Raw genomic sequence first — 26,097 nt, 5'->3', positions numbered from 1 at the left:
ATTTCCACTCGATAAGTGAGAACCACTTGGAAAGTCCTTTTATGGAGGGTTGTTCAGTGCACTCTACAAGGTGCACCTATCTGCATGTTCGGACATCACAATGTCCCCTACCAATGAAACATGGTACTCACATCGCAGATACTAGTCTCGAACTCTAGCGGCCTATATCCTTCTTAGTGGCGGCTGAATCGACTAGGAACCGTTTAGAATATACAGTATTACAAATATGAGTTTCATGATACTCATCATATGAGCATCTCATATTCTTTCTACTATTTGTATATTCAAGGGCTTTATCTATGCAGCTAGCATGGGTATACAGATAAAGATTTGCCAAAATAATAATTTCAAGTGGTATCAAGAGCTAAGGTTACTAGTTTTTGTGCAACATATACAAGATATTATATTGAGGGCGATTTCTAACCGTTTGAGATGAAAATTTGCAACAAAACCGAGGCCTTCTTGTGGGGAATTTCGGGCAGCATGTTGCTGCCCGTTTCGAGCAGCTCGGGCTGCCCGAGGGCTGCCCATTTCGGGCAGCAAGGGCAGCCCGAGGGGCTGCCCGAACAGCCCCTAAAGTTTAACAAAAAAAAAAAATTTTTTTGCATGTTGGCCGGAATGTTGGCCGGAACCCGGCGACGGAACTCCGGCGACGGCGATGACGACTAGGGTTTCCAAAAGTGTTTTGGAATATCAAAGTGTCATGGGCCTTGAGTTGTTGGGCCATTAGATGGTCAACATATTTGTGAATTTTAAATGGGCCAAAATGTTTTTGGTGAAAAATAAGTTTTTGGGCCCTTAAGTTTAAAATTACAAAAGTTGCAAATTTTTCTCATAAAATAAATAATTGAAGTTGGACTTTAATTATTTATAGTAAATTGTGATTTATAAGAAATTCGGTTATAAATAAATTAATTGGAAAGTAGACAAAGGTGTTTGTATACTTTGTTAATTTAGTTTATAATCGTGGCGGTTAGTGATTGGTTCAAGATATATAATATTGGATCAATTAATTATTATGATAATTAATTGATGGTGTATGATATGTGATATTATGCATGAAGGATGATCAAAAGCCCAAGCCCAATTTGCTAGGTGTATGCTAGGATATTTGTGTTGTATGATTGTAATAATTATCAATTTAAAGTGGGCTTGGTTTATGGCCCGTTCCCACCCCATGAGATGTATCCCTATGTGCCATGGATATTTATTTGTAAATATTAGAATAGGGGAAGATCAAGATTGGAAGATGGTGGCCTTGGTGATTATGAAGATCGAAGACATGTAATATTGGATGCTAATGTAATAGTATAGTTGCATTGCATCCCGTGCATTTACCCTAGGATTGGACCTAGGCCCGTGTTTGGCTCACACGGGCCATTAGTACTTGGGGCGATTGATCATCCTTGTATTGTTTTCTATTTATAATATATGCATGATATGTTATAAATAATGAGTATGTGCGTTATTATTATTATAATAACAAAGTTGCATGAATCCGGCAAACATACGATCAAACATGGCGACCTTTTAAAATAAAATTAATGATGAGACCTTTCAAAATTAAAAACCCTCATTTTGAATAAGATTCAAAATTAATATCAAGCCCGAAAAGGGGAATTATAAATTTGTTTATAATTTCCTTGTCTTCCATCGACAATGGGTGCATGATGAACGCTACCCGTACTCGGGGCTCGGCTCATATTATTGGGGGGCCCTGGGTGCCGGAAAGCTGTGACATCCATTGACATGGTGATGTGAACTACGTGGAACTCCCATGATTTCGGCTCATATTATTGAGGGAACTCATGGCGACCGTCCATTAAGGTTCAACATCGATGGGTAAGGCTTGACACGTGAAGATGAACGACGTCATATTATTGGGTCCTAATCAAACGTGAGACAAAAGTTTACGTAGAGGGTTGCATTGTGATGCAATTGGAAACTACCTTTTAGGAATTGTGATTGGCTGATATTATTCGGGATCACAATTCGTTAATTGGACCTTACGTACCTACTGAGGAAAGGAGTTTCCCGTTTTCACTAGAGGGTAGTGAAAGATGTCAAAACAGTGGGAGCAAATATTTATGAAGTAAAAGTCCAAACTTCATATCTTACTAAATATTTAAAATAGTCATCAACATTTATCTGTTTTACTTTTCAGTACAAATTTTGACAATGTCTTCGATTCGCAATCCGATATCTGCAATACTCGACAAACACATGTTAACCGGACCTAATTACCTCACTTGGCTAAGAAACCTAAAAATCGTCTTGAATTCGGAAAGGGTAACATATACACTAACTCAGTCGCCCCCTGTTGAGGCTCCGACTGACTGCAATCCTGAGGAATTGCAGGCTTACAAGGAATGGTGTGACCATGACTTGATAGCCAGGTGTTATATGCTGACTTCTATGAACGATGAGCTTCAGAGGCGTTTTGAGGGTGCAAAGAGTGCTGCTGACATTCATTTGCATCTCAAAGAGCTCTTTGGTGAGCAAACACGACCTCTAAGGCATGCTACCGTCAAGGAGCTGATCACTTTGCGCATGCGAGATGGGGCCTCGGTCCATGAGCATGGCTTAAAGGTGATCGGGCTCGTGGACAAGCTCGTTGGCATGGATTTGATCTTGCCTTCGGAGTTGACCACGGACGTGTTGCTGTTATCGCTGCCTAGCTCATTTGATCCTTTTGTGGTGAACTTCAACATGAACAAGATGGAACCGACCCTTGAGGAGTTGGTAAACATGCTTGTTATCTTTGAGTCCACTATCAAGAAAGAGAAGTCGGTTCTTTATGTGGGTTCTTCATCTGGTACGAAGATTGATCCACATGGGAATGGAAAGAAGCGTTCTTTCCAACGTCCCGAGAAGAACGAGCCCTTGTTGAGGCAATCTCCGAATCCCGTTATGGCAGCCAGACCAGTTAAGGCTGACAAGACTGGTGATGTTTGTCATCACTGCAAGAAGCCTGGACATTGGAGGCGAAATTGCAGAGAATATCTTGCCCAGAAGTGTTCTGGAAACGGTATGTTCTAAATTTAAGTAAACATTTTAATTAACTCTACTTCTTGGGTATTAGATACCGCGCATTCCACGGCCCTAAACTTAATTTTTCTCTGTCTTAACTTTCATTTGCAATTGGTCTCCCTCAATTTGAAGATCGGACTGGAAATTTATCGTATTCTATAAAAAAGTTTCAGTAACGACAATAAGCACGACACAATTTGGGGAGGTTTGGGCCCTTCTTCCAAAACTATTTGGACAAAACTCAAAAAGTAAAAATTGTAGCCCTATTCTTTGGCTTTCTAATGGAAATGATCTCATCCCATTTGGATTAATATCCAAATTATCATATTAAAAACCATTTTCATCCTAACATACGTTTCCACACAGCCACTATCAACTATTTTACTTCTCCATTCCAAAATTTTACTGTATCAATACGATGTTACCTATGTTCGAACATGTTATGTCTATGATCTTTTATCAATAACACAATGCATAGTGCCGATGTCATGAATTGCAGAATATACCTATTAAAAGCCATAATTAGAATAATGTGTGTAAATCATTTATAGGGATAACCGGACATTACAAAAATATTTAGACATAGTTTGGTATACATGATAGGATAAACATGTGATATATAATATAAGGATAAGTTAAGGATAAATAAGATGTAGGATATTATATTTAATGTTTGGTATGATTTTAATAAGAGTGATTAAATTTATATATTAGATTGTAATGACAAATTTAACCTTATCATAATAAATTTTATAATTTCAAAGTTGTTGCTTGAGTTCATATTTTTTAATTGTTCATGTACCGATAGTACTTGCATGATTTATTTATTTTTACCTAATTTTATATATTATATAATATGATAATTGAGCCCTTGATTTTGTGAGTCAAGTCAAATATCAATTTTTAAGGATAATCTAGTGATAATAATAATTTTATTGAGATTTATAAAAATTATTTATATAATTATCTCGAAATCATTTATATAATTATCATATTATATAATATATAAAAATAAATAAAATATTTATTTGATTTTAATTTCTACCTACTAGCATATATTTATAAAAAAAAATCATTTATAAATTGAGGGTAATTAAGTCATTTGTAGTGTTTTTTATCATTTGATTAAAATTATCACACCTTCTATTAGGGATATTTTATCCTTCTAAAAAATTATTTATCAAGGGCCCATGATATTATCATGAGCTTTTTAAAAATGTACCAAACATGGGATAAGGAGGATTATTTATCAATCCCTCTCTTATCCCATGTACCAAACTATGCCTTAAAATACAATGTGCTAAATGTATCGGATTGTTCTGTAATAACACGCCACTTCCATATGATAGAACACAATGCCACAATGCTGATCGTATAATATAATATAGTAAGACAGTTCGATTATGGTATTTTATGCAACAGAAAACTCATAAAGTGGTGATCCCACCTTCATGTTTTTACTTTCACGACGCTAGCTTTATGTTTGAAGTTGGACGTCCAATAGTCCTTACATTACTTCAATCAGACAGATAATTTTGCCCTTAATTAATTCGACTGGTGCCCATAATTTTGCAGTAATGCTTAGAGGACATCTTTGTCGATGCTTGAATGATTTCAAAATGTATTAACAAAACTTATGAACTTTATCTGATGAATATATTATTGCAAGTCCAATCCCACTAAGAATTCAGATAAACTAGGAGTCGGGCAGGGCAATCAAAGCTTTTTTTCCTTGGTTGGCCAAAAGATAACAAATTTGGATCCGACGTAGCATCATGTATTAAAATATTTTTTTATCACAAGCGATGCATCCTTATTTAAAGCATAATCGTGTGATCAAACGAGGATTTCAACTTAAAGATATTCTCAACAAACGCTTCAACAAATTAATTCTTGCTTCAATGAATTAGTAACGTCTGACTATACATTGTATATGATGTACAATATTATGTAACATACCCCAGAACCCTCTATTTCTCTCATGTTTTGATGTACGTCCGATAAGGATATTGTGCAACGCTCGTGCGCCTTTCTAGTTTGGGTCACCAGCCACACAGCCTCTGCAACAAAAGGACAGGATTCAAGTTTGAAGGTTCTTCATAAAACTACGAATAGAGAGTTCCTGTGAACAAGCATATAACAACCAGTTGCTTAAAGCTTTTCTTGCCACCACCTGTCAAAAATAGTCGCTTAACGCGTGGAAAAAAGACTGCTAACAAAGGATCATCAAGGGCACATGGAATCATGTCAATAGTACAGACGATGGAAATATGCCTAGCTCAGTTATGTACATGCAATGAGAATCTAAGTAGAAATAACAAAAACATGTGGCGGCATGTCCACTGGAAAAAGTGGGAACATAAAAACACTAATTCCAGTTGTGAAGAAACTATATAAATTCAGTGTCGTAAGATGGCATCTAAAATTGGATTTTATCAACTTCACCATCCTGCAGCCAAATAGGATTTCCACGTGGATATGGGTGACCAAAACTTCTGCCACTGCCCACATGTCACTGCAAAACAAAAGAAAATAGCAACTTAAAGGGCCAATAAATTCAAAACGTGACTGAGAACTCAATACACTTTCTATGAAAGACTTCTAAGAAAAATACCAGAGACAAAATAAGACCATTCCTAGCTTTCTTTTAATCGTTTATCATGAAAATTCCAGTTTGTGTCGAATACAATATTGTTGCAAATAACACAGTAATATTTGACATACACCGAACTGCAAAAAAAATAAAGACACTCTGTAGATTATACCCCAGATATCAGTCATACCAAGAAATTTTCCTCCTATATTTAGCTGGCATTAGGTAAAAAGATAAACGACTAACAAGAACTACACAAATAGCAAAAAATATTACACTAGTCATACAGTTTTCTGGACAGCTTTCTGATCTCACAATTGATTCATGACTAGAAAAATATAGGTCGACAGTCTGATGTCATTTCTTAGGATCTGCCATCCATCTCCTCCTGAAATATGGTTTAGTATGAGAGCCAATATCAATTATCAGAGAATATACAATAACAGAACTACAGGTTTTCATGGAAACAACTCTTGGAGCTCATTATAAATATACAAGTATAAACTCCTATCACCTTTTTGTTTCTGCCACTTCATTCTTGAGTGGAAAGTCGATCAGAATCCCACCAACACATATAAGACTGTGCGTACTCATCACTCTATATTTCTAAACCATCAAGCTTATCTCTGAAATAAAGACTTCATTTATGACCCCAAGTAAAATATAATCAGCCTAAAAGTTACTGAGAATGTTTTTTTGAAGCCGAAGCATCTCTTCATTTTGTGCTTTCTGATTACTCTGCGTCTAAGAAACGTTTTCCACAAAGACGATATTATTCTATTGTACATCATCAGTAAAGTATGCATCCTCTTCATCTTTTTACGACTTTACCACAGTGGCCCCATTCACATTTTTAGTAATAACAATTTTATATAAGCTTAATCAATCTCTTTTCCCAAGGCCAACCTCGGCTAAAGTGCTAAACAATGAGAGTCATCTTTCAAAAACATCACTTCACATGAAAGGCCCGTTGCAAAACCGAAGCTCTCATTTGCATTAGATATTTTTTGCATCATATTCATCTAGTGGTGCATTAGTAATTGGAAATGCTTAGAATGGCAATCCAAATTATTCCTCGTTTTTGCACCTAATCAATGATAAGAAGCAAAACGATAAAAGGGAAATAATATAATATCAATAACCGGTTACAAATCTTAAACGCGTAAAAATTTCTCTATTACAAAGAAGGTAATCGAAACGTTTATGAGATTTTATAAATCCAGTGATAAAAATGATAATAAATAGCAACTCTGTGCAACGATTCATATAATATTTGCATACTACATCAGTCTATCATTCATTCATCATCTCACAGCATACATAACACGCCGTTAAGTTGCTAATCCTCCAAGTTGAACAGAAAATGATTCTAATTATATCCATAGTAGTTGCGACATTGAAGCCTAAATTGATAGAAACACTATGATCCAGTTCATTAATAGAAACACCAAAGAGTAATAACAAGCCCCCAACACCACCTTGAAAGTCAATGAACTAGATAAGAGAACCAAATACATCACCGCCCAACACATTCTTGCAAAATATAAACTGGACAGTAAGGTAAAAGTAATCCTCAAAACCTCATACGACTGGACAAGATTCAAAAGAAGAGGAAGGGGGAGAAAAATGTGAATTTATTGTACCGTGATTTGTGAATATGCGTTCTTGTATATCTCCAAGGGAAAGGTTATAGCTGGTAATGGACCAACGGCCAACCATTACGAGGAAGACCAAGGGGGAAGTTTCGAGGGGAAAGAGGACTCAGACAAGGAGATCCATTATCTCCTTTTCTATTCAACCTCGTGATTGATGGATTAGGCCGTATGATAGACAAGGCCAAGACGGACAACATCTTGAGAGGTCTTGTAGTTGGAAAGGAAAAAATCGAAGTTTCTCATATACAATTCGCGGACGACACCCTCTTCCTTGTGCAATCAGCTGATCATCTAAGAGAGGCGGTGGGGTTGCTAAAGTTGTTTTGTGCGCACTCGGGGCTGAAAATCAATCTTGACAAATCAGTGGTACTAGGGCTGAATCACTCGGATTTTGAGGTTGAGGAGATGGCGAAACTTGGCTGTAGGCGAGAACAATGGCCAATTAAGTATTTGGGGGCACCATTGGGAGGGAACCCTTCGAAACTTGAATTTTGGGAACCTGTTGTATCAAAATTATCAAAAAAACTCGCCAATTGGAAGAAGTCATTCCTTTCAAGAGGTGGCCGATTGATTTTGATCAAATCTGTATTGAGCGCAATGCCAACTTATTTCATGTCTCTTTTCAAGATGCCGTCTCGAGTGGCGAAACATTTGGAGAAGTTGATGAGGGACTTCTTTTGGGATGGACCGGATGGGGAGACACACTGTCACGTGGTTGGATGGCAACAAGTCTGCAAGCCCATAGCGAGAGGCGGACTTGGTTTGGCTGACCTACGGTTGAGGAACGTGGCTCTATTAGGTAAATGGTGGTGGCGATGCGCAATGGAAGACAAGCCTTTGTGGAAAAAAGTTGTGGGCAGCATATATGGGTTTCAATCTAATGGGTGTGACGTGAACCTTGCAAAGAATTCGTCTTTCAAAAGCCCGTGGAAGTTTATCTCTCGTGCTCACTCGACTTGTCACCGGTTAATAGGGACGGTGCTTAAGGGGGGGAACTTGCTGCGTTTCTGGGAAGATAGGTGGGTGGGTTTGGTGTCTTTTAAAGAGTGTTTTCCTAGACTGTTCCGTCTTTCGTCCTTTGTCAATAAACCAATCAACCAATTTTACTCCATAGTCGAGTCTCAGGAAGAGTCCATTTTTCAGTGGGATATAAGGTTTAGAAGGGATTTAAACAGTTCCGAGTTCGAAGAGTTCACTACGCTATTAGGAGTCTTAGACACGGTTAGATTGTGTGTGGGTTCTGTGGATGTCAGGGTTTGGCTAGGAGATCCCTCTGGAGTCTTTTCTGTCTCATCTCTATATGATTCACTCAATCACACCAATTCTTCTGGTGTGTTCCCTTACCATTCTAATATCTGGAAAGTACCAATACCCCTTTACTAAAGGTTAAGGTGTTTTCTTGGATAGTCGCTTTGGGGAAATTGCAGACATGTGACGTAGTTCAAAAGCGGATGCCGGGCTATGTATTATCCCCACAATGGTGCACTTTATGTAAGAAAAACGATGAGACTCAAGATCACATTATGTTACACTGCACGTTCACGACGAAAATATGGACACAAATTATGCAACACCTGGGATTCGAATGGGTTTTTCCAAGAAGATCGCAAGACATGCTTATCATCGAGCCGGGATTCCTCAAGGGCAAGAGTCTGACAAACTTTTGGTACTTAGTTGTGCATTGCACTTTTTGGTCTATTTGGATGGAACGCAACAGCAGAATATTCAGGGATGAGGAAAAAACGTGGGAAGATTTATGGGACAGTATCAAATTCAGGGTGGCTACTTGGACAATAATCATTCCCCAGTTTCAGCATATCACATTATCTGAGTTAGCTAGGGATTGGAAGTTCTTGTTAGTTTAATTTCCTAGCATTTGATGTATGTGGATTGCTCAGATTGTGGATTACTCATCCACTGTAATTGTAACAATCTTTATTAATTAATAAAATATAAATAGTTTCTGATCAAAAAAAAAAAAAAAAAAAAAAAAAAAAAAAGATTACCCACATTATCATAAAGCACTGTCATACTTGAAAACAAATATATGTTTCACATGCCCAAAAAGACTTTTTCGCATAAAAACTTGATTATGAGATCTCAAAAAGTTATAGCAATTTAAATGGTTGTAAAAATGAAAACACGAAATTTATAAGGAAAGTGACTGGACTACTCAAACATATGGATTTTTAAACCTTATGGTGCATAGAAAGAGCAGACAGGAACATATAAATACCATTCCGTCTCACCGCTCACGTCAACTCCACTCTGGTAAGACCTCAATAATATCTAAGAGTGTCAAAAGGATAATTAATGACTTGGATTCAGAACTAGGCCGAAATTGATGCAAGATACAGGTGATGAACCAAGTGATCAGGCGTTCCATAATCTATCTACACTATTTATTAAGCAAGGACACGCATAGGGTAATGGTATGCTTATTTCCACTCAAAATATTACTCCTTTTACTTCCAAATAGTGAATTTTACAAATCTATATCGTAAATTTGCACCACCTTCAATAATATCAAGGAGATTCTCACAGATTACAACACCCCACATAACGTTTGTTTGGGCATTTTATCGGCTTGTCATGAAAAATAATTTTCACTAAACATTTTCATAATGCACAGACATGTGCTGGAACACTAGTTTATATGACATTAAAAGGACGGTGCTTAATTCCTATGTTTGGATTTTTTTTTATTAGATTTATCAATAATGATCTATGAAAACTTTGGGAAAAGAGGTCCATCGTATTTATTATGCATTCGAGAGATTATATATGAGAAAATCTGACAAACTAAATCGAAAGATTAAATTTAGGCAGAAACTATAAACTTCCATCAAGTACTTTCATGACTGACGAACACAGACAACAGATAGAAAATACGCAGTTTTCCAAACATAAAAATTCCAAATATAGCTGCGTATATTTTTCAATTTGTTCGAGGATATGAGTGACTCTTAAGAAAGCTGAAAAAATTATATGAAACTTTATGGACACAACACAACCTTCTCATTCATCACTCTAAACTCTAAAGCACAAGACTCGAGAACTTCATCACTCTCCCCACTCCCACCCACTTGTGCAAGCTGTGAGGAGTTCAGGTTAAATTTTGAAAAGTGTCCACAATTGAGTGAAGGGTCTCAGAGGTTTCTATACCCATGCTGGTGTTGTGCTGCTGTGTTTAATGCTAATATATCAGCCAAAACCAAGAATTATATAACATGGTCTAGGATATTTTTAAAATTTTAGAAACTGGGTGATCAACAAAATCAACAATATTGTCTCAAAAGTGGCTAAAAGAGTAGCTGCAAGTTGACAACATTTTAAGAATAACAATCAGGATTCATGGAAAAAAAGATTTTTCCACAAGCCAATTTTTGGAATTATCCATGGAATCAATACAATTTCCCATGTCACTCTTATTGAGGAAAACCAAACATTACTGGGTGAAATGATTAAACTTCACACATGACATCGTCCACTCAACTTAACAATATAAAACTAAAATTTGCAACTGAGTACTGGAGATTCTGGAGTTAAATGGAGTAATGGACAATATAGATGAAGTCAATGCATGCTAGTCTACAGTCGCAATTAAATGTCCACACCCAAGAGCCATCCACAAAGATCTATCGTCTACGCCAGTATTATCAGTTACACTGTATGTAAGGCATCACAGATGCCATAAATTGACTTGCAATATCACCCAGAATTTTTCTACAAGTACCTCAGTTAATGGGAGGGTCCTGATCCATAGAAACTGCCGATGGATTCTCAGTAAAAATTTCCGCACTGGGGGAAAATGCATCCATAATGGGATGATTTCCCACAACAGTATCATGGACCCCAAATGGTGCTGAGGCTCCAGAAACCTGTTGGGAAGACAGGAGAGAGAATGATCAAATCCTTACCCACCACATATTTCTATTGACAATTCCGAACATTCGAAAATAGAAGCAAAAAATATCACCAATACTGTGACAAAATCTGATTATGTGTTAGATATTGAGCTATGATTGCTACAAAAATTAGAACTGAGTCGTCGTGCTTTAAAATGTGATTTGACAATTTGTATAACATGCTTAAAAAGTGAACTCTTTTTAAAAATAAGTGAATGCAACAATTTGGAAAACAATTTTCCACTCAACAGGGCCTCTATGAAGGAAGCAAATTAATTCATCATCAAAAAGTTTATTCATCAATTAAGGGGTAACAAGAAACAACCTCTGGGTGTATTGATAAATCAACAAGTGCTAGATTCATAGTTTCTGAAGCAGTAACTTCCACTGCTACCTTTTCTTCCTGAACATCACCTACTGGACTAACATCATATGCGAAATGCTCCTTAGATTTCTCACTTTCTCCAGACAAGTTGTGACCATTCAGACTTGGATCATCATTTTGCGTTGCTTTTTCCTTCCTGTAATAAAATGAATATAATTATAAGCCTGATCATATATTGGTCTAACTCATGTTTAATGTACATTAACAGATTATAATCGAAACAATTGTACATCACCTCTTGCAATGATCAGATCCTGCACTAAAGGAGCTTGGTTTGTTGGAGAATAGCACTCCACGAAGAGGCTTTCCATCGATGATGGTTTCAATAGTATATCCATCAAGAATGCTTTTAGTGACTTTAGCTTGGAAAGTTCTCTTTCCTAAAGGAGTCTGGTATTCGTTCAAATAGAAATTCTGCCGACCTGTAACAAAATTAATGAGTCAGTTAGAAGATATCAAAAACTCATAAAATAATCTAAAGAATTCCATTTTCTAAAGCTTTTTTAAAGCAAAAAAATCTGGAATATGATCAAAATAACAACTTGAAACGTCAAGCTGCGGTGTTGGATGAAGAAACGTCACGCGTAAGTCTATGCTTCATATTAGTCAGTTAAATAATTATTTTCCCACCCAAATCAGGTTTCAAAAAAAACAGCTGTTTCTTACATGGTGGCATGTAACTTGATATTGGCATGGGTTGATAAATGGTAGTATCATGTAGATGTTCGACTCCAGAGGTAGCCTTCTCATACGCACGAGGAATGGAGGATTGATCTTGGCATTTCAACCTCAATTGTTTCTTCAGAGATAGCTTCTCTATTCGCCGCTCATTTCGCTCAACTTCTCTAGAAAGCCCTGGTATTGAAATTCTATAAAACAACAAGTAAAAAACAATGGCATATCGCCAGTAAAGTAAGGGAAAAAGATCAAACCTGTGTGCAAGAAATACATGTCATCCAGTGCCTCAAGATTCTTATCACAACCACCAATAAAAACAAGTACACCTCCCATCTGAGGAACCAAATTTTCACCGGCCATAGAAAACCTGCCAGAAGGGACTTCGCCAGTGGACACTATTTTCACCCACGTGCCATTTTCTACCCAAAACAAATATCAGTCAGTAAATTCCCCAGCTTCACTTATAGAAACAACCAACAAGATTGAATAATGTATGAGTGTAAGGTGATCATCATATTCAGCAGCTATGCACACAACGTAGCTCAAATAATGTTCTACTGACCAGCAGATAGATTATAACGCTACAACACGAGCTTAACCCTCCCCTCTTATTTTATCAATTAGTATGTGAAAGATTAAACATACATCTTATGCATAAACATTCAACAAACAACATCCGAAATGAAAATGTTCGATATATACAATGTCTACCAAGTAAGCTTCTACAATGGAAACTAGTTTCAAACTCGCCACGTCAATTTTTCAAACTTCCACAAAGAACCTTCGGGTAACCAATAGCACAAAACTCATTACAAAACAACTTCGATGCAAACTGAAAATTACAGGAATTTGATGTGAGGCTGATAATACAAGCCTATGAGTTCTCAAAGGTAAAACTGTACAGGAAACCATTTGATCTTGTTATTTGTGAGGCTAATGCCTTTTTGTAACAGACAATTCATTGCCCAAAAATTTCCATAGTCATTCTCAAAAAAAACCATAGAGGCATAAGGCACAAAGTAAAAACCATCCTTCTCTTTGTCACGTGAATCATCAAAGTTGGTTTGGGTACAAGATATTATGTGATTACAAATAACAAGGTAGCATATCAATAAAAATAAAAAACTTACATACCAATGTCCAGCATATATAAATCGTTATACAAATTTTGCTCATCCGAGAATCCTCCAAAGACAATTAAGTTCTTGCCAAAAGTAACTGCTGTATGACCACCTCTAGGGGACAACAATTGGCCAGTGGTGTTCAACTTGCACCAGACAAGAGTATCTATTTGCAGCAAGAACGGAAAAATTAGTTGTGTCAACTGTCAACACAAACATAAATCACAATATGTACAAAATTTTGCTGAAGTTGGTCATAGATAATGATGTTGACACAAAAAGTGGTGGCACCTGTATCGAGTATATGGACATCGGACAGATAGTAATCACTTGAATCTTCTCCCCCAATCACGATAATTTTGTTTTTCCAGGATGAGCACGTATGGCTATCCCTCTTGCTCGGAGGAGTGCCTGAAGGTACAACACTTTTCCATGAGAATGTCTCTGCAGATAATGGAAGACAGAATTTTCAGTATGTTGATATTCCCTAAGTTACCCAGATAATGCACTGATGTTCTTTTTGTGACACTGGGAACCACGATCTAATTCCTTAAGAGTGTGAGGGTAAACTGTAAACCAAACATGCACCGTTTAATAAATCATACAAAGTGATTAAGCAAACAAAAAGCTGTGTATGGGCTGCATTAAGTTGATTGGCCAAAACCTATTTTTATTAAATTAACTATCAAAGATCCAATGATGAATCCCTAAGAGGTTTAAGTAAAGCCACTTGGTAATCAACTAACAAAATTCAGTATCAATTTTCAAGCAGAACCAAATTTCCCAATTAATTATCTATACAAGCTTCAGATGAGAAAAAGGAAAACAGTGACAGCAATGCAAACATACAGTAAACGCATGCAGGGAGCATGGTGTGACATTCATTTTATTTTCTAAAAAGCTTTGATCTAGGAACCTCATGTATATCATTTTATTTAAAACCTTTGTTCCAGGACCCTCTTGTACATCCAAAAAATAAAATTTCATGTCAAGAAGGAACCTCAGCTTTGACAAGAGTTTACTTCATTCATAGTTAAGGATTTAGTGACTGGGAAGAAAATGGCTCACAATGTCAACAAAGAGACGAAAACGTGACTCTGCGTGACATAGAAGATCGTATGTACAGTTTACGTCAAAGTTAAAGTATGAGAAAAATAAGAAGCGCGTACCAGTATTTAAAATGTAAAGATCATCATAATAAATTTGACTGTTCTCAAATTTCCCACATCCACCAAATATGAAGAGTCTTTTGCCAATAAGTGCTGCACTGTGACCTTCTCTTGCTTCTGGTCCATCACCTCTTACACTTGGAGTAATCCATGAGTTTGTGGCTAGCATGTACAAATATATGCAAACAAATAGCCAGTGCATAATGGTCGGGCCAAAATTCAGATGTAATTTTAAGATTCCTCATTATAAAATTAATCACGAGAAGAAAAAAAAAAGAAAATAAAGGAAGCATCATAAATCTATAAAATCTTATATTCAACAGTGGCTGACTGGCTGTCAACAAAAAGGTTCATCGGACGCCGTTACGTTTTCCTTCCTCAAAAATCACAAAACCGAATTGCACCAGAAATTGGCTGGAAAAAATGAATAAAGCATGTCAAACTTTAAGAACCTACTTGGCATCGCAATCTAATGGAGATTATCCACGGATAAAGCTTAGACAGAATTCCATGCCTCTATTCTTTTGTCAACAACAAAACTAATTACGGCTTTCAGTCAATAACAATTTCTCCATCCAACATTATTCCACAGAGTAAAGCAATCAAATGAAATCTTCCAGCAAGTACAACCATCATTATAACATATGGAAAAAACTGCAAGTACTATAAGCAAACTCACAAGTGTCCAATATATGCAGATCATTAAGTGGCCTTCTTCCATCTGTACCACCAAACACAAACAGGTTATCTCCAACCGTGATACAGCTATGGCTGTCCCTCGGGGTAGGTGGCACACCCTTCATCACGGGCTCACTCCATATCAAATTGACTGCTCGTAAAATATACCAACATTAGAAACTTGGACATTTTTGGAAAACAATATTCACCTACACTCTCACACCATTGAACACGCACATATTGTACAAAATATGATGTTAATATGCTATGGTGATGCAGACCTGTTGTTATGACCGGTGAGTTACTACAACAATGAAGATGTCACTGAGAAACTTTGACATACGATAATCATTTCACCCAAGTATTCTTTAAATCCATATTTCAAGTGATATCACATTGCATGAATCGACTCATGAGCATATTATTGGTTGTGTGCTCACCCCATTTAGAAATGTTTATGTGGGAACAAGGTTGTAAATGGCGGGAGGCGCTAGCGGGGCGATCGGTGACCGCCTACCGCCTCGGCCGCCTAGGCGGTTGAATTTTTTTAAGTAATTTTTTTATAGATAATCATGCGATATAATCATTTTTATGTAAAATGTGCAATTAAATAATGTTTAAGTACAAAATATAATATCATCTAGATAATTTGCAATTAATAAAATCGGCGACGCAGGCGGGGGGATTGTGTGTGGTGGTTGAGAGTTAAGAGTTGAGAGTGAAAACCAAAAATAAAATAAAGATAGTGATGTGTGATGGGGTTTTAATATTTAAAATTAGTTGACTTTGACTAGATTTTTAAAATTGTTGACTAAGTTTTAAAATTGTTGACTACAACTTAAAAATCTTGACTGCCTCGCCCGCCTGCTCGCCGCCTCGACCCGCCTCCCCAACGCCGTATAGCTTAGGCCACCTAAAACACCCGCCTCATGCATAGGCGGTGCGGTCGAGGGCCGCCTACCGCCTAGGCGGCCGCCTCGACCGCCATTTAGAACACTTTGTGGGAACAGGAGAGCTGTAGCCATGGAACAGTCCAGGGGATGGCTAAGAAAGCTTAGCTTGAGTTTGGCAGTATAGAAATGTGCGTTGTAACCTAATCTTGCAAATCTTACATGTATTATAATTTATATTTTTATCAGCACTTTCACCATCTAAATATGGTTCCATACATATGTTCCGATAATTCGTGTTCCTTTATTCTGATTAATTTACATATGTTTTGGATAATATAGGTTCTGAATACCTGGATTTCGATGCTGTCAAGTCTACTGGAGATTATGTCAAAAATTTCTACATTATTGAATCATAATTGCAAGTAACATGGGTATTAATCTGTGGCGCCACGAAGGTCAAGACAATAGCCACCACACAACAAATTCTACACCTTAAGTCCAACAACTAAAGCCAGACACGCACACATAAAGTGTGCCCCTCGCCTTAGGCTTTGTGATTAGGCTCTAGACTTACAACCTTAGTGCGATCTGTGCTGCTATTAACTAAGACTCCAAGATTCATTGAAAACTTTAGAAATACATAACAAGTAAAAAGAACCCAAAACTGTGAGAACAAAGCCACAGCCCTAAAAAAGACAAACAAAAGATAACAGCAAGAGGGTACACACCAGTGTCGAATACATGAACGCTGTTAGTCTGGCATTGATCTTTGCCATAGCCACCGAAGACATAAAGAAGCTTCCCTCCTCTAATGGCGTTACATGTGTGACCCCACCGCACCCCAGGCCCCCCAATCCCACCTCGAGGATGCGCCTTCACGTTCTCCCATCTCATGAATATGCCCCGATTATCCATGCTTTCCACAAACCCAAGCAGCACCGATTTTGAAAAGTGAACAGGTAAAATAGGACTTTTCGGAGAAAATCACAATGCCCACTAATTGTTCGAGAGAAAAAGATTCCTGCAACAGATCGTTCACAGGAAAAATGTGAGAAATACGTTTGAATTTGCTTTCTTGGGAAGTGGGTTTAAGGAGTTGGGCATTAATTTTAGTGTTTAAGGAACCAACTAAACATTTATTGTAGTATGGAGCAAAGCAAGCTTGAAAAGGCTGTCTGAAAAACCAGTAAGCGCTGTTTGCAGGCTATAAATTTTTTCTGTGTATTTAAATTTAATTTGTTAGATAATAAAAAGTTATTTTATTTTAATAAAGATGCAATTTTTACGAAAAAAATAATCTTCCAAAGTTAATAGCAAAATATGATATTTGTTGTAAAATTTAATTTTAGACGTTATGTTATAATTGTTCATTCTTGTTTAGGCTGCTGCTCGTGGATTCACATTAAATTTCAAATTTTTATGTGAAATGTAATAATGTTAAAATAATTTTTTCAACTTTATTTTGTATTTAAACTTTTATTTTGATCTTATTTTCCATAAAAAAAATAAAGTAATTTTGTGAAAGTATGTGAAATATGATTCAGTAATATTATAGAAAAAATAATATAATAAAGTTGATTATTTTAGGTATCTTTCGTGTAGAAAGATGGATAGGTGGAGTTCTACATTTACCAGAAATACTTGTTTTATGGACTTTTTTATTTGGCTTATGATCAAATTGGGAGGTTTTATTTACTGACAACAAAAATCATCGTATAAAGGTATGTGTGTTTGCTAACTGTCTAGTTTGAACTGATGGGGCGACACAATATGTTCTTGGATCCAATCTAATATGCCACACCAATTAATTTACATCAATCTGAGGGAACAGAAAATCCATCCTTTTGGCTGCAAGAAATCTTGAAAAGCATTGCTAAAACTTCTTTCATATTAGGCCTCGAATGAGGGCTCTCAGCTGTGCACCAGATACCAATCCGAAGCAGTTCACTCATCTGTTCTGCTCCTCCTTCTAAGCCTGATACCAATAACGCGACGGGTATAGTTGTCCGGTTGTACCCGTGTCTCCCATCCCCGACAACCCGTTTAGCCCATTCGACCAAACATTCTTCGCCACCATCAACAGCCCTTCTGCTGGTTGCTAGCTCCATCACTAGAACACCGTAGCTATAAACGTCACCCTTTGTTGTTGCTTTCCATGTCTGCCCATATTCTGGTGCAACGTATCCCACGGTTCCTGCCACCATCGTGCTGACATGGCTTCCTCCAGCATCCACTACCCGTGCTAGGCCGAAATCCGTGACTCGAGCCTTTCCATTCTTGTCGAGGAGCACATTGCTAGCCTTCACATCTCTGTGGACTATACTAGGGAAGCACTCATGGTGCAGAAAAACTAAAGCTCGTGCTACGTCGATTGTGATCTCTATACGTCTTTTCCAGTTTAGGCTTATTCGGTTGGTGATGAGATCCTCTAAGCTTCCCCCTTCCATGTACTCGTAAACAAGTAGTTTTTCTGATCCATCGAGGCACCATCCATATAGAGGAACGAGGTTCGGATGAGGCCAACCGAAGGCGTTTCCGGTTAGGACTTCCATTTCGGCTCTGAACTCTCTTTCCCCTTCAATGCCTCCAGTTTGGAGTTTCTTGATGGCTACTTCCCTGCCATCTGGTAGAACTCCTCGATAAACGGTTCCAGATCCTCCACGACCTATGATTCTGTCATCTGAAAAGCTTCGGGTGGCCTTCAAGATGTCAGAATGAGTGAAGGCTGTTTTATCTAGGCGAATGACTTTTATTGTGTTTGACAACCATGGTGAAGATGTACCAGAGCTTGATGCAAATTCGAGCTGCTGTTCTTTAGAATACTCTAAAAGATATCCAGATTCATGAACAGGGCTTTTTACGACGAGGTAAACTACAAGTGTCATGAGCCCACAGATCAAGAATGCTAGTATTAAAGCAAAAAGAACTACACCTAGGCCTTTAGGCTTCTTATCTGATGTACCCTTTCTTCCTGATGAATGGTCTGTAGCATTCTCAATGAAGGATGGAAGATGTAAAAGGGGATCGCCAAGGAATGACGATTTCTCAAATGTTGATAACTGACCGGTCTGTGGGATCACACCAGATATATAAGGATTGTAGGAAACATTGAATTTACTTAAATCGTTCAAGTTATTCAAGCTATTAGGAAATGCACCAGAAAAGTTGTTATATGACAGATCCAGATTCTGCAAGCACTTGAGATTGCCAATCTGCCCAGGAATTTGGCCAGAAAAATTGTTCTTTGTAATATTGAGGACAACTAGTGGTAGCTTTCCAATCACTGAAGGTAGTGTACCATTGAATTGATTGAATCCCAAATGCAACATACTGATATTCAGCATATTTCCAATTTCTAGAGGCACCTCACCAGATAACCAATTCCCACTAAGTTGGACATAGCCAGATATCAGAGTAGTTCGAACATTAGACCCCGGTAAACAAACAGAAAACAGACCATATCCTTTGAGAATCCTGTCCCACAAGCTTTTACAGTTCTTTCTTGTTAAAAGTTTGTACACAAAGATAAATGGAGGATAATTTGCCGGTATCCATCTCTTCATTGTCAAGCATTCCCCCGAGCCAGGAATCTGGTTGTTTTTCCTGTTTAACAGAAACGTAGCCCTAGAGTTCATGCCAATTCTTGTCAACTGAGGTGGTATTGATCCTGAAAGCTGGTTATTTGCAAGATTCAACCATAACAAGCTGCTGCAGTTCCCGATTTCCGGTGGAATTTCGCCCGTCAGAGAATTGTTAGCAAGCATCAGCCACAGAAGTGAGGTTAAATTCCCTAAACTGGGAGGAATCCAACCTTGTAACATATTGAAAGAAAGATCAAGTGCTTGAAGGCCAGAAAGATTTCCGAACTCGCTGGGTATGCTTCCTGTGAACTGATTGTAGGCAAGAATCAAGAACTTTAAGCCAGCCATTTGGGATATTTCAACCGGTAATGGACCAGAGAGATTGTTGTAACTCAAATCCAACCGAGAAAGATTGGATAGCCCAAGAACACCAGACGTATATATTCCTCCCGTGTACGAATTTTTATGCAACAGAAGAAACTTCACCTGCGTGAACCTTCCAAAAATTGTCTGTATATCGCCTCCGAAATTGTTCCTGCTCAGATCGAGAAACGTCAAGCTTCTCAGGTCCAGTAAAGTTTCTGGAATCTCTCTTGAAAAGTTGTTGTTTCCCAAGTAAAGTTCTTGAATATTAGGTAGTGATCCTATTTCCTTAGGAATAAGCCCAGTAAAATCATTACCCCACAAACTAAGAACCTCCAGGCCTTCGCAAAGAGAGATTTCTGCTGGAAATTCTCCGAATAACTGATTATCCGAGAAATCCAACAAACGCAAGCTGCAATTCTGAGTGAAAATCCACGAAGGAACCGTGCCGGAGAACTTGTTCTGAGATATCGAAAGTTCCTCGATCCTATCAAGTCCAATCCATATATCTCCTTGCAAAGAATTTGCACTCAGATCAAGATACTTCAAATTACTGCACGTTTCAAAGATGCCACCTACCTCGCCAGTGAAATTGTTATTGGAAATATTTGCAACCACCAAATTATCACAACTTTTGGGTATACTTAGTCCTATATCAACTTGAATTCTGTTCAGGGTCAGATCAAGAACCTCCAAATTTCCAAGAGCAGTGAAGTTGAGTGCACCATTTAGAATGTTGTGTGACAAATTCAACAATCTGAGGTTCCGGCACTGGCCTAAATCTTCTGGTAGGACCCCGCCAATCGTGTTCAAGGACAAGTCGAGATAGGATAACTCTGTCAAGGCAGAGAAGTTTTGGAAGAGATTACCCGATATATTGCAGTCAGAAAGATCGACTTTCGTCACACGATTGGTCGTTTCATTGCAAGAAATTCCAGGCCAGTTGCATGGAGACAATTCTTGATGATCCCACTCTGTGTATATTCTTCGATTCATAGAGACGGGATTTTCTTTCTCGAGATATGCTCTAAGCTCTAGCAGTACTTCCCTATCAGATTGTAGTGAGTCTCCGATGGCAAGCTTTGCTGTAAATGAAATAATATGCAAATTAATAAATTTGCACACGCATATATAATACATACATTTATTTATTTCTATGTTGTAAAATGCAAGTCAACTCAACATGATCATCCTAGAAAACCCAACTCAAATAAAGAATAAAATCTGCAGAATTCTTCAAAAATCACCAAAACCAAGAAAATAAGAATTGAGGAAAAATGTGATTGAACAAGAAAACATGCTACCCCAAACACTATATATAACCGGTGACATAATGGCAGATTTCACGTATAATCTTATCAAGATCGCAAACTTTCTCATTGTACTTTGAACTTTTTCGGCCCCCGAAAAAATTCCCAGTTCCTTCAACTACAGATACCTGTAATGAGGATCAAGAAACAGAGCAAAGCAGCACGAAACAGACACTGATCGGTTTCCTCTTCTGGCATGATCATTGGAACATAAAACCTCGATCCTGTGATCCCCGTGCTCTTCGATTTTCGGGTTCTTTCAGACAAGCCGGTTGGATTTCATTTCATGCTCCACAAAATCAAAGAATGGAAGAACACATGAAAGTTCAACGAATATATGAAAAAAAAAAATGAGAAAGTTGATCAGGCTTGTCAAGTGTAAGTTGAATAATAAAGAGCCTGCAGAAGGACAAATCCAAAAACTTGAAACAGATGCACGTACGCCAAAAAAAATATTATAGTCGATTCCAAGCACTCTTTGGAAACAAATTTGATTTCAAGAATATATTTACGAATGAATAATTGGATTAGTGCTTATTTTCTTCTTGTTTTTTCTTCCCTTTTGGTTATTTGTTTAGTTGTGAAAAGGAAAGCTTTCCAGTTTTAAATGAAGCCGCCCAATTTGACGTGTAAATGTAATCTTCTTGTATTATTTCAAGAACAGAAAATTTTCTTTGATTTCCTTGATCATTGACTGAAGAAACACCCTATAAATTCAGTTTTAAAAGTACGCTTTGCTCTTTTTTTCAACTTTTGGAATGAATGAGTTTACATTAAATGACATGGAGATTGGTGGTCTAGAATATTTATATTGAAATATTTCAATTATGTATTTTCTAAAAAAAAAATTTGTCAATCTATCATATTAGAAGCAATTTTCGATTTTTATTTTTTATTTTTTATTTTTACATTTTTTGTTGATGTCAACAGTAAAATTTTACGGCAGTAAGCATCTTGATTTTATAATTATTTCAATTATCACATCTCCCCCAGAAAATTTGTAATTTTGGTCATATATAGTTATTTATTTGTGATCTTCGTTTTCGTGTTGTCAAATATCAGCATTAGTTTGTTATTCTTTATGTTTTTTTTTTTTTACAATTTTGAACTTTTTCCAATAAAACATTCAAATAAATAATGTGATGTCAGCACTTTTAATGAAAATTGACTAAAATTTTCCAAATTGAAATATACAAGATTAAAATCAAATTTTGACAATATAAAACATCAAAATTTCAGAGAGGCAAATATTCATGAAATTTTAAATTCTAACTTGGAAGCCTACCATGATTTTCCTTTAAAAAAAGAGTAGGTCTCTTGTGAGACGGTCTCACGAATCTTTATCTGTGAGACGGATCAACCCTACCGATATTCATAATAAAAAATAATACGCTTAGCATAAAAATTAATACTTTTCATGGATGACCCAAATAAGATATTCGTCTCACAAAATACGACCCGTGAAACCGTCTCACACAAGTTTTTGCCATAGAAAAATTCATTAAAACAAGATTGAATAAAAAAGGTTCATTAGATTTGGTTAAGGTACACATTTCACACAACATTTGTATAAAATGCTAAAATTTTATGAATAATCACAACCCAAAATGAAACGTTATTTAGAATACTCCAAGAAAAAAATTATGGAAAAATCTTTGGTACCAAAGACACTGACCGAGGAAGAAAAGAAAAGGTACATGAAATAAACTACAAATTTTAGTGGCCGATGATGTGTACACAATTGTGTTCACTTGTGGAGACTGGTCAAAGGAAAGCGTTGTTGTGATTCCTACATATAAAAAATTAAAAATTTATAAAAAGATTTTATTAATAGTGTTTAAAAAAAAATTTATATATTATTTCATGTTAAATATAATAAATTTCAACTTCGTCTAATAATATAGATATCTGAAATTTATTCTACTTTATGTAACTGATATATAGATAAATAAGATATAGATTTAAGATATCATCTATTATTTAATTGTTAACTATGAACTTATACTCGAAGCAACTCTTATCTCACCTTAAACGTTTTCAAGTTTTTACATGAAAACTTATAGTACAAATAATATATTTTTCTTCTTCATCGACCGTCTTAGGCCGCGTCAAACCATGTTTAATTTTAGGTAAAAATTTGTGTGAAACGGTCTCACGGGTCGTATATGTGAGACGGATCTCTTATTTAGGTCATCTATGAAAAAATATTATTTTTTATGCTACGAGTATTACTTTTTATTGTGAATATCGGTAGGGTTGACCCGTCTCACATATTAAGATCCGTGAGACGGTCTCACATGAGACTCATTCTTAATTTTATATAATATTATTAATTGAGAGACTTTTATGATAATTTTTTTATGTAAAAAATATATCAATTTTTTTCTACATAGAACTAAAACATAACGATATATGAAAACCCAAATTAACGTAATTATATTTTACAAAAATATTTATCGTTCATAAATTTATATGGGTAGAGAAATTCTATGTATATAATGACACGACGTACAAAAAATATCTAGTCTAATAATCAATATCTCCTTGTAATTATTTCGTGGTTTCGGGTACAAAAGTGGTCGGGCTTTTGGCTTATTTCAGTTTTGTCCTAAAAATAAGGAGAAAAAAAAAATCGACCTCATTTTGTTCCATTTGTCCGCAACAAAGTGGGTCGACCAACCACCATTTTGGGCAGTCATACATCTTATTATGTAAATAATTTATTTATATAAAAATAAATAGTAAATTGCAAATTTTGGTTTTATATCTTTTTGAAGTTTTGAGGTAATTTTTTTATACATATTTAAATGCTTAGGGAAAATAAAAAAAAATGTGTTTGTTTTTATTTAGATAAATTAAATTGTTGATACATATGTAGTTGAATAAATAATTGTCAAACATTTTCTAAAAAATAAATTTTAATTTAAAATATGAAATAATAAAAAGTATTTTAAAAATTATAAAACAAAAACTATAAGAAATAAATGAGAATAATATATAATAGAATGAGTAGGTCTCTTGTGAGACGATCTCACGAATCTTTATCTGTGAGACAGGTCAACCCTACCGATATTCACAATAAAAAATAATACTTTTTCATGGATGACTCAAATAAGATATCTGTCTCACAAAATACGACATGTGAGACCGTCTCACACTAGGTTTGTCTAATAGAAAAACGTGAAAAAGGAAAAAGATTCTTGGATTTTCTTGGTGTTGGTGGGGAAGATTAGTAGATTTTCTTTGAAATTAATTGTGGTGAGAAAAATGTTGAGACCAGTTATTTCAATTTATGTTTTACACAGACAAGCGGAATAATTCTTCCCCAAAATAATTAATTACATTAATTACGTATTGACTTCTCCACTAATCAATACTAGTCGTTGTAATTCTTTATTACTTTCTTTGTCTCAATTATATATAATCTACTTTATTTTTTCACGTAGATTAAAAATATTATTAGAAAAATAAATTATACAAACAAATTTGCTAATACATCCTTATTTAATGATATTAGAAAAACAAATTGAATAGAGTTGTACCCATTAAATAAGAATATATTAGTAACATAATTTATTAAATATGAAAATTAGACTATATATTAACTTTTGTATCTTAAGAAATTATTATACCATTTTTGAAATAAAAATTTTAAATATAATTAATTATTTATTTTATCAAATTTTTCTTTAAAATTATTCTCATTCAAGAAAATGTAATTTAATTTAATTTTATAAAAAAATAATAGTTTTGGTTTAACATTTTATTATAATAAGTTTAAACTTGGCAACTATCTTATTTATATCCTTAAAATCATCCATTTAAAATTTAAATTAAATAGAACACTAGAGCCTTTAACTTTAATTTAATCATATATTTATAAACTAATATTTATATTATATGTTTTAATTAAATATCAATTGATTGTTGCCTTGGACAACACGACAACCACATTTTGGTAAATTATCAATTAATAATTAAGGTAGAAAAGAAAAGTTAACGTTGACTGAATTTTTTTAAATTTTTTCCCAATATTAGTGAGTAATTTCTTTAGCAATTACCATATATAACTATAAGTTTTAGTTTGACTCGAAATTCCACTCACGTGTGGGGAAATATGCCATACAATTTCCGGTGTAGAAAATAAACTCACCACTTACCTATACACGACAAAATTGAAAATCTAATATTTAATTTTATTAAAGAATTGTTGTGAAAAAGTAAAATTTATGGTAAAAAGTAAAAAATATCAAACTCTCAAAATTTACCAAACTACATACTTTATAATATTTTTCTCTCTATTCAATTGTGAATTTCTTCACAAATGGTGGCCTATTTATAGAATTTCTTTACAAATAATCTAAAAATAAAATACATCATTACATACATCATCACGTACTAATTTTCAATATTTACAACTCTTATTTTCAACATTCAAATATTCAATACACACATTTTAAATATTATTTTTCAACACTCCCCATTGTGATGATGATTATAATGATTGTATTCATAATTCATTACGCGTTTTTATACTGGCTCGTTAAAAATTTTACTAGGAAAAACCCATTGGGATAAAAACCATATAAGAGAAAGAGTGCAGTCACGTAAACTCCCTCTGATGTTAACATGAACAATTCTTCAAAAATTTCGTAGATTGCGCATCCCAATATTATATATGTGCTTTCTGAATATTGTCGTAGGAAGTGCCTTTGTGTAATGCCCTAGATTGG

At 35.6% G+C, this 26,097-nt stretch overlaps 2 protein-coding genes across 9 annotated transcripts; both read right to left on the bottom strand.

Moving 5' to 3' along the window:
• Window positions 1-4,863: 4,863 nt before the first annotated feature.
• On the bottom strand, window positions 4,864-17,312 carry LOC140803277 (uncharacterized). Of its 8 annotated transcripts, none has more exons than XR_012111825.1 (13): window positions 16,839-17,311; window positions 15,219-15,368; window positions 14,540-14,701; window positions 13,662-13,814; window positions 13,384-13,536; window positions 12,504-12,668; window positions 12,238-12,426; window positions 11,807-11,993; window positions 11,512-11,707; window positions 11,015-11,159; window positions 5,900-6,011; window positions 5,476-5,545; window positions 4,864-5,090 (listed from the first exon to the last, which is right to left on the bottom strand). XR_012111825.1 is itself a non-coding variant. In XM_073159076.1 (11 exons), exons 1-10 carry the CDS (start codon window positions 17,023-17,025, stop codon window positions 11,016-11,018), a joined length of 1,686 nt encoding a protein of 561 aa, XP_073015177.1. In that variant the 5' UTR covers window positions 17,026-17,311; the 3' UTR covers window positions 4,864-5,545; window position 11,015. The 8 variants fall into 8 exon arrangements, 1 of the variants encoding a protein (XP_073015177.1); XR_012111824.1 differs by having other exon boundaries at window positions 5,911-6,011; XR_012111827.1 differs by having other exon boundaries at window positions 4,864-5,545; window positions 5,911-6,011; window positions 13,662-13,781; window positions 16,839-17,312.
• Window positions 17,313-17,783: 471 nt separating this feature from the next.
• Window positions 17,784-21,955, bottom strand: LOC140803276 (probable LRR receptor-like serine/threonine-protein kinase At1g74360). Its single transcript, XM_073159075.1, has 2 exons — window positions 21,493-21,955; window positions 17,784-21,139 (listed from the first exon to the last, which is right to left on the bottom strand). The coding sequence occupies exons 1-2, from the start codon at window positions 21,566-21,568 to the stop codon at window positions 17,925-17,927; spliced, it is 3,291 nt and encodes a 1,096-aa protein (XP_073015176.1). The 5' UTR covers window positions 21,569-21,955; the 3' UTR covers window positions 17,784-17,924.
• Window positions 21,956-26,097: the final 4,142 nt, after the last annotated feature.

The sequence above is a fragment of the Primulina eburnea genome, chromosome 10 (genome assembly GCF_022965805.1).
Source record: "Primulina eburnea isolate SZY01 chromosome 10, ASM2296580v1, whole genome shotgun sequence".
NCBI classification, from domain to species: Eukaryota; Viridiplantae; Streptophyta; class Magnoliopsida; order Lamiales; family Gesneriaceae; genus Primulina; species Primulina eburnea.
This window is presented reverse-complemented; position numbering and strand designations above follow the sequence as displayed.